The sequence below is a fragment of the Branchiostoma lanceolatum genome, chromosome 3, assembly GCF_035083965.1.
Source record: "Branchiostoma lanceolatum isolate klBraLanc5 chromosome 3, klBraLanc5.hap2, whole genome shotgun sequence".
NCBI lineage: Eukaryota > Metazoa > Chordata > Leptocardii > Amphioxiformes > Branchiostomatidae > Branchiostoma > Branchiostoma lanceolatum.
Window position 1 is genome coordinate 14,157,961 of NC_089724.1, and position 16,374 is coordinate 14,174,334.

The following is a 16,374-nucleotide window of genomic DNA, read 5'->3' on the forward strand; positions in this document are numbered from 1 at the left end:
TGCTCAACACCATCCACACACAGGCAAACCCAACTGGTACTGGACAACATACACACTGGTAAACACACCAGTTCCTGGCGCTGAACACCATCCACAACACACAGGTTCCACACACACAGGTAAACACACCAGTCCCTGGTGCTCAACACCATCCACACTGGTAAACAGACATGTCCCTGGTGCTGAACACCATCCACACTGGTAAACAGACCTGTCCCTGGTGCTGAACACCAGCCACACTGATAAACAGACCTGTCCCTGGTGCTGAACACCATTCACCCTGGTAAACAGACCTGTCCCTGGTGCTGAACACTATCCACACTGGTAAACAGACTTGTCCCCGGTGCTGAACACCATCCACACACTCACAGTTAAACACACCTGTCAGCATAGTTGTGGAAATATTCAGTTTTTTCTATTTGTTTGGAGAAGCAAAAACAATATGTTTCCTGTGTAGGTAAATATAATGAGATAAACTTCTCTTTTTTCATGATAGTGGCCAGCAATTAATAAAATTGCTGGCCACTATCATAAAAGAGAGAAAATTAGCATACATAGCAGCACGACTTCATTTGATTTTCACTATGTTCCTAATTCTTTTCACTGTGTTATCTACTACTTATAGTATAGTGGGAAAAACATGAGGGTGACAAGTAGCCTGACTTATAAATCACACTTCTACTTGTTCTAGCATCCCTTCAATTGGTCAGGCTCCTAGAAATTTGATGGTCAGCACCTCTACGTCAGGAGAATTGGAAACATCCTAATCCTATTGATTTATGCTTATTTGCTATTAAACATTGACCAATAATTACTGCCAGACTGAGAACTGTCGGTTACCGTCGTGTTGGAGGATGTGATGACTGGTTTCCATGGTGAATACTGAGTTTATTGTGATTAAGAATTCTGAGCTGTTATTGGTACTTCTCATTTTCCAACAGAGTCCTCTGGTTTAGAGGTAAACGGCCACAAGCTCTCATGAGAGCTTCCCTGATCAGGGAAGTGGCCCATCAGCCAGACTGCACAAGATTGTGGTGAAGCACAGGCTAGGATTCTACTTCCTGATGGCAGGAGGTGGTCGGCTTTTATTTGACTGTACTAGCTACAGTTTGGCAGGGTTTGGAGCCCGAGGAAACCCCCACAGCCTCATCCTGCTGATCCCGCCGTCCGGCGTCATGGTCAGACGCACGTGGCTGACCACACCGACCGGCTGCACCTGGCCTCCGCTCAGGAACAGGCGATGGTGTGCAGACAACTGTGGCAGGGATACAAAGACTTAGTTTATGCCTTTCAAGGAGATGGTAAAACATGAAAAATGACATGAAAGTCTTGGATATGGTCTTCAACATGTAACGTTTGATAAGTATAATTCCACCAAGTAGTGTTTGAAACTCAAACCCTAAGACCATCAGTCATCAAAAAGACGGGGTAATAAAGGTCTTCTAAAGAATGAGTTGAACACTCTGATATTAGAAGCATGCATTTCTCTGGGATAACAGATGTTACAAATTCACAATTTCTTATCATAAGTCTTAGGGTGCCCAGCAGAATTAACAGAGTTGGGGCACCAAGAATGCCAACAAACACCATTATTTTGAAGTACTAATAGGATAAATTTCTAAAGTACAGTACAGTATTTTGATGCAGATGAAAATATTTCCATATCAGCCTTAAATGTCATTAGTTTGAACTAATATTGAAAGTTGTTCCAATATAAATTGATGCAGACACACACAAAAACAGTCATTTACATAGATTGGATATCACTAAACCAGTTTGGTGCATACCTTTGTTGGGCCAAGCAAAGTTTTCCACTTCCCAGTGGCAGCTCCATCCTTCCCAACTACAGCCTTTTCTTCTTCAGGGGACAGTGCACAGGCTAGGACAGAAAATCACAGTAAAGGACTCTGATTCTGTCCCTCTTGATTGGCACAAATGTCTTACTTCTTTTCTATGATAGAAACTAACTTGTAAAAAAGCTTCTTTAGACCTGAATAATATTGGTAGGGATTGACAATCATCTTTTACTGTTGTGACTGACTAGTGATTTATGATGGTGACTGATTAGGGACATTGGTGATGTCCGTGATGACCAGTGGAAAATAACATTATGATAAACAACATCACCTTCAATTCTACAGGAGTCTGGATAATTTCCCTTGAAGTGATTGGTGTCAATTTCAATCTGTGGAAACAGAAGTAACATATCAATCACTTTATCAGATTCCAACATTTTCCACAAACATAACATGACCATTTCATCAGCCTACTAAAATGTCATCTAAATGTATGTAGATGTTGTTTAGTGGTATACAGTATCCTGCTTAGGGAACCAATATGGTCTATGTGGACAGGTGGTCACTATATACAGGATTCTTAAATGCTTGTGTCGATGGGAAAATCACCTTAAGGCACTGCCAAAAAGTGGCCACATGTGGTGAGTCATGTAGGTCTGATTGTATATTAATAGCCAGGTGGTCCCTATGTAGCAGTGGGCACTAATACAGGTTCACTGTATATTATTGAGTCCTAAAAAACAACCCTTCTTGTTTGTGATGACGCCGTGAAATTACAGATGAACGCCTCACCTTCAGGATTACCCCAGGATGGCCAAGTCTGTAAACAGCCCATTCACAACCTACAGGGCATCAATATCATAGTCTTAGATATCATACACATGGAACACACAATCATGTTAACGAAGTACATTAAATTAGTTTTTGCATGATTATTTTGAAAATGATGCATCCCCAGATGGTTTGCCAAAGAGAATATTTGGCAGAGAAGATCCTTTCTGATTTTGAACGAATAAAGAAGAAAAAACTTTTTGTAAATTTCTGGGATACGTGACTACCCAGCTACACTACTAACGTTAACTATTCTAGAGCCTCATCAATATCTGGTAAGTTCTACTGGGTGGAACACCACATACCTGGCACCATAAGAACACCACTCTTGTCAGCTTTTAATATGGGAGGCCTGTCCAACTGTAGACATGGAAAGACCGAGAATTTAGAAGAATGTAATGGGTTCTGTCCTTGGTGCTGAAAATGTTATCGCACAGTGTGATATTCTGAGTTTCTCCTTGGTGACTCCTAGAGTACGGAAACCATGTTAGATGTACTGCATGGAATGAGTGCTGAAAGTGTCATCATTTACTTTTCACATATTTCAACATTCACATATTCAACTGTTAATACTGTTGAATATTGTTATCTTATTTAGGTGGTGTGTTAAGCCGAAGGGTCGTTCATACAAGCTATACAGATTCAAATACTGAAGCTGGTGTGTTACGCCAAAGGGAGGTTACACCAGCTATACAGATACAAGCTGGTGTGTTATGCCGAAGGGCATTTATACTGACTACGTGTTTATAAATACAGACTGTTCCTCACCCTCCGAGCAGTCTCCCAACCATCGCCCATGTTCTCAGCCCTCCCCAGCCCAATGGCGTTCCTGGGATGGCCGTAGTGGGCGTTGCTGAACCCGAGACACACCCCTCCATTCTCCATGGCAACCAGATCTACCAGCTGATGAGACAAACAAACAAAATTAGGTCACCTAATGAGATATCCACATGATGCCTTTTATGAATATTGTGTGGTCTTTCTCTGTTCATGTTGTAAGGGATTGCATTCATAATTTTGGATGGTGACGTAAAGCTGGTGGCACCCTTTATGAGGGAGCTTCAGGCCTCAAGTGTCAAAACTCACGTAAAAGAATCCAACACACTTGAGTAGGGGTGACCCAGTGAGCTTGGCTAAATAAGCGAGTTGTAGGAAAGCCACATTGCACTATTACTTCTTAGCTGACTAAAAAGTGCCATGCTTTGTCCTCAGTCTGAGGTTGCTTACTTTACCTGTACCTTATATGTATAACAAAAACTTACTTCACTGTTTTTCACTGTGGACCAGTCCTTACTGCCAATACCATAGACCCGCAGCCTGGCAATACCACCATCTGTGAGAAACAAACTAACAACTGTAACAATCTGAATCTGTATCAAAAGAAATGTAACTGCTCTGCTCTGCCAAGAAGACAGAATATTCCCTATAATCTGAATTCATTCGATCTAATTATACAGTTAGACAAATTATTGGAAAAATATTGTACATTCACTGATATGATTACCTGGGTACATGTTGAGTCTGACATGAGTCCATCTCTGTGTGCTGGTGATGGGGAAGTAGTTCTTACATGTGTCAGGATATCCTGGTCTCAGGGGCGTCATGGGAACTAACTCTGTCCATTTCTACAACAGAAGCAATTGGAAGTGTTCAATGATAACAGGGAAAAAACGGGTCAAATCTGCGAGTCTTGTATCCTTTTACAAACTATGAAACTGGCGGCGATCTGGTATTCCTTGCTAGCGGAACACTCAATGTACACATGAGTGGAAACCATACCTCTGTTTTCATTTCCTCCATGGCAGCTAGCTGCTGTGAGGAAGCGGCAGTGCCCATTGTGGGCTGTCTGACTGGGAATGTGGTACCTACACAGGACAGGGAGAAGATTCTATTAAATCTATAGACATACTGTCTAGCCTTGAACACTATTTACTTGACTGATCAAAATTTTGGCTTGGATTTTGCATAGTGATAGTTCAGTAGACCTGTATCACATTCAAGACAGCTTATCAGTAGAAGCTGGTTGTCTAGTACTTCCCTGGTTTCTGAAATATAATTCACATATACATGTAGAAATGTTTTTTAAGGTTATGAGACTCCAGGCTAGTTTATGAGATATCCGGATTTATCCAGTCATTTCATCTGCAGTAGATCCACACATCGTACCGTTTGGTAAGCATGCCGCCTGTAGGGAGAAACGCGGTACGTAGTTCCCTGTGAAGTAACTCGTGTCCACCTCCACACCACTGATGACCCCTGACACACCCAGCTGGACAATGCACCAATCGTGGCCCTCCATTCTCTTCCTAAAGCAATATGGGAAATGAAGTCTTACTTTATTAGAAGGCATATCTCTTTTGGCAGTGATTTTCTTGTCAAATGTTGTTCTTATTGCTTTAGCCCGTTGCATTTGGGTAATGAGAGTTTGGAGGAGTGTGGGGGAGAAGTGTGCATTGGATAGGATGATAAAAGTTTACCTTACATTAGTAAAGACGTCCATTAAAGTTTGAAAGAAAGATAGTTCTATCCTAAGAAAATAGCCACACCTAAATTACTACCAGTATGTTCAAAGCTAAGGACAGGAAATGGAATGTAGTTTTACTTGCAGGTCAATGGTGAATGGGCATTAAACTTATCATTAGACTGGATGTCAAATAAAGAAGATCTAACCTTCGTGACTCCCATCCATCCATCCACTTGCCGTACTCCGTGAACACTCCTTCTTTCCATTGGGGTGGATCACCCTAGTAACACAGGTAAACAACTGTTTCAAGACTGATCCAGGAGTAAAAGGCAAATGTAAAGGTAGTCCCACACTATGATAGCCTTTATGAGGCCATAGGGGCAGTGGGTTGTTATCCACTGTGTCTAGGGCACGGTATTGTAAGGTGGAGCCCATCCCTCTCCTTCCACTGTCCACAACGAAGTCAGGTACAAAAACCAGGTGCACATTTTACATCTGGATTTTCCATGCACATGTAAAATAGGTAACATTAGGTTGAAATTTTGGACGACTATTGTACCTAGATGTTCCTAATCCTACCTTGAGAAGATTATCAGCCACGGCAAACCAGTCATCTGTAGCAAACAGAACCCTGCCTCCTGCCTGCAGACGAGGAACAACATTCAATCAATGTCTGACACTCATATGTTTATTTGTGAATTTCTGTCCTTCCAATATGTAACAAATTAGTAAGAAAAAAAGTTAGAAATTACAGTGGTGGGGTATAATGAATGAAGATCGGGACTTGACAATGTTTACAAACGTGTCTAGTATCATGTGCAGCACTGCTGGCTTCTTCTCACTAGTTGGTAATGGTGAAAATGTATGATTGTATTGGTTTAGTTACGGTCGGTTAATCAATTTGAAAATGCATTAGTTGATAGTTACCTTAGCACAGGCCAGGTCATTGAGCTGGGTGAAACTGGGTGGGGTCGTTGACATTGCTGTTGATGACATCGTCTATCTGATGATTTTATGTATAGGCAGGAATATCTTGTCAACAGTAAAAAAAAGTCTTATTGACAGGAAATTCTTTCAAAGAATTGGTGCAAGTTATCACTGTGGTGTAGAGGTGATTTTAAGTTAAAGTTATGCACCTTTTATACCATTGTGTTGAGATTAACGTTAACATCATGTAAAACGCAATTTGAAATTTCTTTAAAAACTGCTAAAAACCTGCCTACCTTTTACCTGTTGCACACCTGCACACAGCTACGTTCCAAACATAATATCAGGGTTTCAGTAGATCGGGCCAAAGTCCGCTCTACAGAACAGGCTACCTGAGCACCATGACCTGTGTTTGTGATATATGTCCAGGTGATTTACTGTGTTCTGTTTACATTTACTAACTTGACCCCGGAAGTGAAAACTGTCAGTTTGAACTTTCACCTTTCACCATTACACAACATAACAACATGGCTGCCGACGTGCACCACATTTCCCTCCGAGTGTCCAACGCCCGGCGCCTTCTAAAAGACCTAGTGGACAAGTTTCACTTCTCATTATTTACGGAAAGGGTGGAGGAAACAGCGAAGCAGTTTGCCGTGCGTAGCGGCTCGGCCATCTTTGTCGTAAACGAGAGAGCAGCGGGCGAAGAAGGGGAGGTGATACAAACCGGCTTATGCAACAACGTTTCCGGTGTTACTTCAGAGAATACTAGAAACTGTTCTTCGGGGGGATGTCATCATTTGTACGACTTTTCTGACATAGACACGCCCGTGGACTCCGTCTGTAATGTGGCGTTCGAGGTTGAAGACGTGGATAGCACGTTGGAGCGCGTGGTTAGGGCGGGAGGGCGCGTTTTAACAGACATCAAGGTCACGGAAGACGAACAAGGTTCGGTAACGCACGCCGTTGTGCAATCGCCCATCGGAAACGTCGTCCACACGCTGTTGGACAAGAAGTTGTACAAGGGCCTGTTTTTACCGGGGTTCGAGGCTACAAACGGGGCTTCGAGGATGCAGGAGTCAACTGTGAGGCTTTCCCATTTCGACCACGTAACGTACGCTTGTCCCATGGGCTCTTCACCCCCCATCTTGGAGTGGTATGAGCGATGTTTGGGGCTGAATAGATTTCTCGTGAACAGGTAAAAATGGTTTGTGCACCTGTCAATGATGTTAATTGGTTGACTGCAGTCAAAACAATACTGGAGTAGAAAAACACATACTAGTACTGGGAGTGGCGTGATATTGCAGTGGAGGCAATGCATGTAATGTTACAGTAGGTAATATTTCAAGAAATTTTGCAGTATTATTGATTTCATAAAACCAAGCATTGTGTCCAAACTTCAGTCCACATTGTTTTGGGCAACACCTCAGGGGCGAGCCTAATGGTATTATTTCTTATAGATTTCTTCTCCCTTCTTTTTCATTCATTCATTTACAAGATAGAAGTTACTTGTACTCAAGCAACTGGATAGATTTGTGAACGGTCAAATCTAGCCAGTAGCTTGAATAAGTTATCTTACTACCTAGATGTCTAACCTTTATTGTCATTCATTTATCCATTTGTTCCTAGAGATGAGTCGGAGGACCAGGGGTTCATTGTCCAGGGCACGGATGTGGGGATGAGGCTGAAGGCGTTTGAGTACTGGAAGTGTGCCAAGGAGGGGCTGAACATGCCAGGGTCAAGTTCAGATGTAAAACCAAAGGTCAAGTTCGTCATTGCAGAACCGCTACCAGGACAAGGTGAGATATGAAAATGACATACCCACTAGGCCACTGCATATGGGTTTGCTAGGATGACGGAAAAATTTGGGGGGAAAAAAAACAACTTTAAAGCACTTTTGTCTGAAAAGTGTTACAGTTACAATGCACAATGAAAAAACATACCCACAATTTTAACCCTGTAGGTCCCAACCAAGTAGAGACATTCCTGGAGCAGCACGGGGGCCCAGGGATCCAGCACATCGGCCTCCACACGCCTGACATCGTCTCCTCCACCAGACAGCTGCGAGCGGCACATGTTCAGCTGCTGAAGCCACCTGACACCTACTACAGCGAGGTATTTGTTTGTTTATCTATTTGCACAACAAGAAAAAATATAATACAATAAACAATAGAGGAGGGAAAAAGCGTATATAGCTTATACTTGGCCCTCCTCCTCTATACTAATCAAAATTAATTATAATCAATAAATAATATAGCAAGGTAATATGTAGAATATGATAATCATCAAATAATCAATGGTATAACTTAAGATAAGATAAGAAAATAACTGAACATATAAGACTACAACAGGGGGCTAGGATTGCTTATGGGTTTTCAGGGCACTAGTACTGGTACTAGTATAGTAGTATTTCAATGTCTTCATTGAGCGTGGTGCACCAATGTCTTTGTGTACCCAGAACTGAGATACTCCACTCCTCAGTACACCCATACTCTGGTACTCTGTTATACTTGCATTGCACTGCTGAGGGAATTGACACAACTTTGCTCGCTTACAGTTTACAAGTTACAAGTTGACTATCTTGGGACATGGTTTGGATGTGTATAGGAGAAATCCTCAAGGGATAAATCTTCCACTAGCTCTGGTACTAGTACAGTAGTCTACCCAGCACCTCCACTTTTATGATATGCTTTTACCTAGCCGGATTTAATCACCACACTCCAATCCCATCCACTAGCTGACCCACAAGGGGCAACAAGAAGAGAGCCCCAGACACTTAGCAACTGAATTTTTATGCTATTTGGCAGTTTACCAGTTATTCAAAACAAGTACAGATACCACTTGCTTTTCATTCCTCCTCTGAACAGATTGGCAAGCTGTCAGAGATCCACCAGGTGGGACAGTCCCTGACAGCCCTGAAGGACAACGGTGTTCTCCTGGATGCAGAGGCTGATGCTACAGACAACGATCACTGGAACAACAATCAGAGGTATTGACTACTCATAAAGCTTTGATTGTTGCACACCTTTATTCCATTTCAAGGATTTTGTTACACAATTCGTGTACATATATTTTGTTTGTGTTGTTCGGGATTCCATATCCAGATTTTGACATGACATTTGCATAAGTTATTGAATTTATCTGAGTATTATAATAGCATTTTGATGATATCTGTGTCGGAGATCAGAGGGTTTTTTTAAATTTCTTGTTTTACTTCTAAAGGCTTTTCTTGCTTAGGTTCATCTTCAATGATCTTCAAGCTGTCATTAGTAGACTATGGATGAAATACAGAGGTGTGTGGGGAAAACTCTGGACTTGGGGAAGTTCCATTCCTGACACCTTTCTGGCAACTCTGACCCAACTTCACGTTAGTGTCCCCCATGTGCCTAGCATTCAAATGCCAATGCAGAACTGCGGACACACGAGTCAGACGCAACGTCAAACCAACACGCCAACTGATTACAATACCTCTGTTTTCACGGAGGTGAAAAACTGGTACATCAAATCCCAACTGTGTGTTCATCTGTTTCTTCTATCTTCCCTCCAGATACCTGATGCAGGTCTTCACCAAGCCCATCTTCGATGAGGACACTTTCTTCCTGGAGATCATCCAGAGATGCGGGGCGACGGGGTTCGGTGCAGGGAACATCACGGCGCTATGGAGATCAGTTCAAGCTTATTTAGACCAGAGAGAACAGCAGGAGAAAAGCAAAAATAAGTCATCATGATGATGGTGTTAGTTTGCCATTCTCTATGGCAATGATGACATAGATATTGTCTGAATGCAGTCTGATTAAATTAGGTTCTAGTAGCTCAACTTGTAGCAGCCTCACAGTTGAGCTCCTGGTTCCAATCAGTTGCTAACTGGGTAACCCTAGTTCAATCCTGGATCGTGATATCTCCGTTGGGGCTGCGCCTGTCTGTGATTTCAAAAGAGACTTAAAATGGGGGTCCTGTGTTTGAGGAGGTGCCTCAAGCATGTTGAAGGGTAGCAACCCCTCACGGTAAAAATATACCCAGCTACTGAAACAGCAAGAAGACCTGCCACCCTATGTGCCACTAGGCACTACAAGGGTCTGAATGAATGAAATTAGGTGCTGTACTAAAAGTACAGGAATATGTAGAGAAACGGTTGTTTGTTGTTATTTATTATAGTTTACTCAGGTCTTTGAATATATAAACAGAATATTGTACCTTGTTCAAAGAAAATAATAATGGGTTTGTATTGACCTTTATTGCTTGTTTCAGACATACAATGCTGCTTGTTTCATTTGAAAGATGTTAACATGTAGTGTAAAAAGGATACATTTTTTTTTTGGTGTTAGTAGTCGTTAAGATCTTGTTTGGAACCTTACATGTCTGAGTCTTTACTTGCAAAACATTGCATGGAATAGGTTGTGTGAAAATGTAATTTGTACATTGGAGCTGATTTGCATTTACATGTATAGATGTATTTTAAAAGACATATCAAGTACTAGTACATTTGTAAACATTTCCCTTTATACTACAGCATCTAATTGCAAAAGAGTTGATTTCCCAGACTGTTAAATGCACTTCAATGTACAATACAAGGAATTCTAGTTCTTTATGTTCTTAAAGAACAAATAGTGTTTGACTTTGCACACAGAGCCCCTGGGTCCAAATCATTTTGCAAAGTAGAAAATTGCTGGCCAGCTTCTGTCTGTATACCGTCTAGGAAATCCATATTGTTCACTGTACCACTTAACTAGTAAGCAAAGAACATGGTTTTGAACCAGCTGAAGATGTGCTTGTCTTACTTCTCCTACAGAAGTTTGAAGTCGCGGCATAACTTCAATCCTTTGGCCGTGAAACTCCCTCGGCCGGCAACCTCAGCCCGTGTAAAAAAATCGCGTAAAAAACTAACGTCCCGCTCCAAGAAGTCTGCGAAGGAGGCGCTAAGCAGTAGTTTTGTGACAACCTTTGACTTGAGGTGCCGGAGGCATCGGCCGACCCCACGTATCATTACGGATCATTTAATATGTGAAAAACTAATTATGCGGCCTTCTGTAAGTCATTATTCTCCAACAACCGGTTTTTCTACAGCCACCAAGACGTGGCCGGTCAATGACAACAGGCTGGCTTTAACTACTCGTGTACGTACAGCATATTTACACATAAAACGTAGGGCATATTTTTGTCAGACCGTCGGTTGTACGATGAGAGACGGAACTAGACAATCCGGCAGGTTTTAGAAAGGGCACCCAACAACATGTACAATGCAGACCAAGTACTGACTCAAGGTTATTTTGCACCGATCGACGTAGTCAGAAGTTCAGCAACGTGTCAAATGATGGTAAGCAAGTTGCTTATTCCATATCTTTATCGGTTCAGGTAACGTTAACGTTCAGTCAAGGTTGTTTAACAATGGCTTATACTAGTAACGTATACCACCGTATCTGTGAACAAGTGACAATTGCGCTGTAGCCGGCCAGAGGCAATCAGGCTAGAGGCAATCTTACCTGTACTCAGCTGTCAGGCCCCTGACTATAGCTAGTGGAAGACTGCTAGAAACATGATTCTATTGGGTAGAGACAATGGAACCAATGATCAATGATAAAATCAATTTAAGGTTAAACCTCCTTGATGAACAAGCGAAGCGGTTATGTTGTGAAGGCGTAGATCCTACACGGTGTATTCCGAGGTTCCAGTCCGACACGCAGGAGGCCTAGGGCTGGGACCGAGAGTGATGCGGAATACACCATGCTGTATTCTTTTTATGTCATACTCACCCGAGAAAAAACACATCAATGCGAAATGCTCAAGAAAGTGACAGCATTTGCTATCCTCAAACAACAATTATCAACTGAGAACAGCAGTTCCAACGTCCACCCGCATTGAACGTTATTACGGCCCAGGTATGACATAATGTGGCTACAAAAGACAGTGATATTCCAACAGTTCTAGTATGACGTTACATTTATGCCTTTCCAGTCCTTTCACGATGAAACTTCCCCATGTGTTCCTGGCCTTGCTGTGCTTCCTGGTGTCGTGTACTGTTGTTGTCATTCTTACTCTTCAAAACAGACAGACTGTGGAGTATGGAGAAAGGATGGCTGTCAAAGCATGGAAGTCCAATGAATACACAAGGTTCGAATTCGATCTGTTTCTTTGTTTGTTTGTTTGTTTGTTTGTTTGCTTAAAACTATATGAGCCAGTGTGACAATGTGCCTACCTTTATTCTAACATAGGAACTACTGGCACTACTGAGCCTCGAGTTTTTCCTCGAAAACTTTGAAGGGGTATAACTAGAAAAAGAATGAATGGATTTAATGATTCATGATAGCTCGTGTCGGCAGCTTAGTAGGGATGCACGTAACCGGCATTCGATACATGAAACTTTAAGTGATGTAGGATGGGAAATAAAAAAGACTCAAAATATTTCACGGAGGTTTGTTTTTATCATCTTCAGCAGATGGAAAATTTTAACATCTCAGAAAGTCAAACCTTTATATTGTGAGGAATTGTGCCGTGTTCAACTGGCACAAATATTCTTATTGATGTTAGTACCAACATTCATGCCCGGTATCTCTAAAGTTCTGGTTTGTAGCTTTTTAGATAATTGTACAGAAACCCAGTTTACTAGCATGTACTAAACTACAAATGTTATTTTACTTGTATCCAGCACACTCGAGGTTGAATACTGGAATGGTACCGGTGAACAACAACTGGGTACTGATGAGAAAGAAGTCGACAAAGGCATATGGCCTTACTTTGGAGCCGACTTGCCGACTAACAGGGTACGTAAAGCACATTCAGTTTGAACTACGTTAACACAGTTGAACTGGATAAAACACTTTGAACTACTTTTAACAGATTTTACGGAACCATTACAAACATAGTCATACTTTCTGTGTTTCAGTCAAAGCTACAGATATGTACCAAGTCAGTTCAACACTTTGTGTTCATCAATATTCACAAGACTGGTTCTACGACCCTCTGCGTTATGCTGTACCGATTTGGATACGTTCACGGCCTAAACTTCGTGCTTCCTCAGGCTCGAACCCCTGACAACGTGGGTTGGCCGCATTACCTTCGGGCACAAGATTACCTCCCGCTGAAGGGCGGCTATCACTTTGACGTGCTTGTAGACCATACAGTCTACCATAGACGGATTATTGACAACCTGATGCCAGCCGACACAGCCTACATTGCCATGCTCCGCTACCCTTTACACCATCTCGAGTCTGTCTTTAGCTCGTACAAGGTTCCGCGCCAACTCAAATTAAATACCAAAAACCCACTGGAAGCGTTTCTTAGAAACCCTGAAACATATCACCGGAAGGATTACATACGCACGAAGCTATCAAGTGGGCAAAAACCTTACTCCTTGACGCGCAACTTCATGGCCTACGATCTAGGGTATCCATCTGGTTTAGCTGAAGACATGGAAATGGCGCAAGCGTACGTAAAACGGTTGGACAGGGAACTGGACTTGGTCCTTATTCTCGAGTATCTAGACGAGTCGCTCGTTCTCCTCAAACGTACTATGTGCTGGTCCATTCGGGACATATTGTACGACACCTTTAACACCGCTATGCGATACAGATACGCCATGGACCTAACACCAGAGATGGATCTTAACTACAAACAATGGAGTAAGGTTGACTACCTTTTATACGACCATTTCAATAACACTCTTTGGAAGAAGATATCACAAGAAGGGGATGATTTCCGCCAAGAGGTGGCCAATTTTGTCTCCGTAAACAGTCGGGTGAAGTCGTTCTGTAAGAAGAAGAATAAAGATGATCACATTGTTATTCCTGCCTCCAAGTGGAATACTGAGGAGTTAACCGTGAATCAGACGTTTTGTCATCTGTTGAAGACAGCGAGAATGTTCTTTTATAAAGCCATTTTGGAACGTCAAAGCAGCAAGCAACTTTGAATGACTTCGGGATCAAACGTGCATCCAGCAAAATGAAAGCTTAGACAATTAAGAAACTCATGAAAAATAACAATAGAAATATGTTCAGATGCTTTTAGTCTTTACAAACATTGAAAAGAAATGAAAAGAGAGAAATCGTGTTACTTCTGTTTTCAAGTGAGGTGTTTCCATCTAATATGCTCTTATTGTAATGCTTGGAAACAAAATGTCGTAAAAAGATCAATGAGCTTGAGAATGAAGTGAATGATGTGCTTGCACCAAAGTAACTGCTTTTTTCGCAGTTTAAAGGCATGCTTATAGATTGTTAGCTGAAGATCCAGATTTATCAAAATAATTGATTCAAAGTAAATTATTACATTATGTACATACAAAATTCATACATGTAAACCCTACATATGTCGAACAGATATGTGCCTCCGATGGGTCTGTAATCGAGAGGGTAACTGGCTTTAAATATTTGGGGGGTTATATACACTGACTCGAAGCACGATATGGATGTTAGAATTGGCCAGGCTCGGAGTGTCATACACTCCCTCCAAAGAATTTGGAAATCCCATGTACGAAACGAAACAAAAACTAAAGAATTTCTAGCTTGTGTTCTTACAATTTTGCTGTACGGCTGTGAGTCGTGGGTTATGAACACTTCTCAGGCCAGGAAACTGGACGGCACCTTCACCAAGATGTTGCGTGTTATTCACAACAGTCCTTGGTGGAAACACGCAACAAACAAAAAGCTCCGCTATGGGACACTTCCTCACATCTCTTTAGAAGTAAAGCGTCGCAAGTTAAGCCTCCCTGGTCACGTCGTAGGCTCTCCTTGGTAGGCTCTACCAGCCTCCGCGGGTCGCTGGGAAAATAGTAGAAATTGGCCAAATAGAGTCAACTGTATGAAGGTAGTCGGCTACGGAGAGAGGGTCCAATATTGAATGTAACCCTCCATGGCCAAAGTCCCCCGGCAAATATTCTCCCTATAGCCGGCGTAGTTAGTCTGGTACTAGTCACGTCGTTCGCCACAACGAACCAGCTGGTAAACTACTCTTTTGGGCCCCGGAAACCAAAAGGAGACGGAGGCCGTCCATACTCCACACTTAAGAGCATTATAGAATTAGAAACTGGTCTAAGTGGAAAACCTGACAGAAATTATGTGTAACCGAGAATACTGGATGTAACCGAGAATACTGGATGTAACAATACTTTACGCTTGGGACTGCATTGTTAGCAGTAACACCTAGCCTCAGTGCACTGTGAACTAGTCAGTATTGCCCTGATGAAGATGACAGAAAGTCATCGAAACGTCGGCTCTTGTAAAATACTTGGTTGTGAATAAAAGAACCTTGCTATTCAGTCATTCGCCAACCTGATGAAATTATTCACGGAGGATCTATATATATTGTCGTCCACTAAAGTCTTTCTCCTTCTAGTCAACGTTCCGCAAAAAAGTGGCCAAGGTAGTCAGCAAAAACAAACACGGTAAAATGATCATGAGTGTTTACATCGCACAGGCTATTGTATACACGAATGTGCTCATCGTAAGAAAATTTGCCTCAATGGACCGTTTTTCCGAAGTCGATCGTTGCGCAATGGCAATACAGTTGCGCGCCGTGGCGCGGTTACAGCCCTATGTTCTGACAGCTTTGTATCTCTTATATAAGTCCCTCTCAAACCAAGTTACATATATAATGACTGTGGGATTCCTGTCATTCAACGTTAAAGGCCAACGTTAAAGTGAGTTCTTAAATCACAAAAACGTCGTATTTTTGCATCATGGACGTCGCTATACATTGTAATAGTGTTGTTTGAACTTATCATGAATAGAAATGACAAAATAGATTGACTTTCAAAATCCGATTTTCGCGCGCTAATATTCGGCTTGGGTTTCCTTGATCCTTTAAGCACAAATGAAATATACATTTTCCTCATGAAGATCTCAGACTTGCATAATTTATAACCATAACGTTGGTCTTCATCAAGGTTACCTACAGGTCAAAAATCATTCATCCCTTCTTGACTTATCTTAGGCCTGTTTCGAATTCTGCAGCCGCGGATACGCCCTCTGAAGTTCCAAAGGAAGCTGATCAAATTATGTCACTTCTTCTCATACCGTTGAAGAGCTATCTCCCACCTCAAAATCATGACGGTAGCATGTCCAGAACACAAGAAAGAAAAAAAAAATGGAAGTTGGCCTGCAGTACCAAGGAAAGGCGCCCGGTAGGTGGCCCAAAATCTAACCATTTCTTGAACAGGGATATGGCCTAACCACATTCCAAATTTCAACGCACAATGACAATCTATCCATAGCTACTGAGTTATGCTGTCCAACCACGACAAACCATAACAAGGTAATGAATGGCCAAACGTGCGTGACTGCTAGCATCTTCCCTTCCGACATCTGCTTGAAGATTAAACTTTAGGACCGATGGCTTACACGAACTGCTGTGTGATACACGAACTGC

General features: G+C 42.0%; 3 protein-coding genes across 5 annotated transcripts; 2 read left to right on the plus strand and 1 right to left on the minus strand.

Annotated features, from left to right (window-relative positions):
• Window positions 1-392: 392 nt before the first annotated feature.
• On the minus strand, window positions 393-6,475 carry LOC136430461 (allantoicase-like). 2 transcript variants are annotated; one of them, XM_066421108.1, is made up of 14 exons: window positions 6,315-6,474; window positions 6,019-6,094; window positions 5,671-5,733; window positions 5,298-5,371; window positions 4,794-4,933; window positions 4,407-4,492; window positions 4,132-4,252; window positions 3,890-3,960; window positions 3,396-3,530; window positions 2,933-2,987; window positions 2,589-2,638; window positions 2,128-2,185; window positions 1,788-1,879; window positions 393-1,255 (listed from the first exon to the last, which is right to left on the minus strand). In XM_066421108.1, the coding sequence occupies exons 2-14, from the start codon at window positions 6,085-6,087 to the stop codon at window positions 1,103-1,105; spliced, it is 1,167 nt and encodes a 388-aa protein (XP_066277205.1). In that variant the 5' UTR covers window positions 6,088-6,094; window positions 6,315-6,474; the 3' UTR covers window positions 393-1,102. The 2 variants fall into 2 exon arrangements, with proteins under 2 accessions (XP_066277205.1, XP_066277206.1); XM_066421109.1 differs by lacking the exon at window positions 4,794-4,933 and having other exon boundaries at window positions 6,315-6,475.
• Window positions 6,476-6,513: 38 nt separating this feature from the next.
• Window positions 6,514-10,780, plus strand: LOC136430459 (4-hydroxyphenylpyruvate dioxygenase-like protein). Its single transcript, XM_066421107.1, has 5 exons — window positions 6,514-7,216; window positions 7,648-7,817; window positions 7,982-8,133; window positions 8,886-9,007; window positions 9,566-10,780. Exons 1-5 carry the CDS (start codon window positions 6,546-6,548, stop codon window positions 9,744-9,746), a joined length of 1,296 nt encoding a protein of 431 aa, XP_066277204.1. The 5' UTR covers window positions 6,514-6,545; the 3' UTR covers window positions 9,747-10,780.
• A 93-nt stretch (window positions 10,781-10,873) lies between these two features.
• LOC136430458 (galactosylceramide sulfotransferase-like) lies at window positions 10,874-15,269 on the plus strand. Of its 2 annotated transcripts, XM_066421106.1 has the most exons (4): window positions 10,874-11,332; window positions 11,971-12,126; window positions 12,662-12,776; window positions 12,899-15,269. In XM_066421106.1, exons 2-4 carry the CDS (start codon window positions 11,981-11,983, stop codon window positions 13,919-13,921), a joined length of 1,284 nt encoding a protein of 427 aa, XP_066277203.1. In that variant the 5' UTR covers window positions 10,874-11,332; window positions 11,971-11,980; the 3' UTR covers window positions 13,922-15,269. The 2 variants fall into 2 exon arrangements, with proteins under 2 accessions (XP_066277203.1, XP_066277202.1); XM_066421105.1 differs by lacking the exon at window positions 10,874-11,332 and having other exon boundaries at window positions 11,339-12,126.
• Window positions 15,270-16,374: the final 1,105 nt, after the last annotated feature.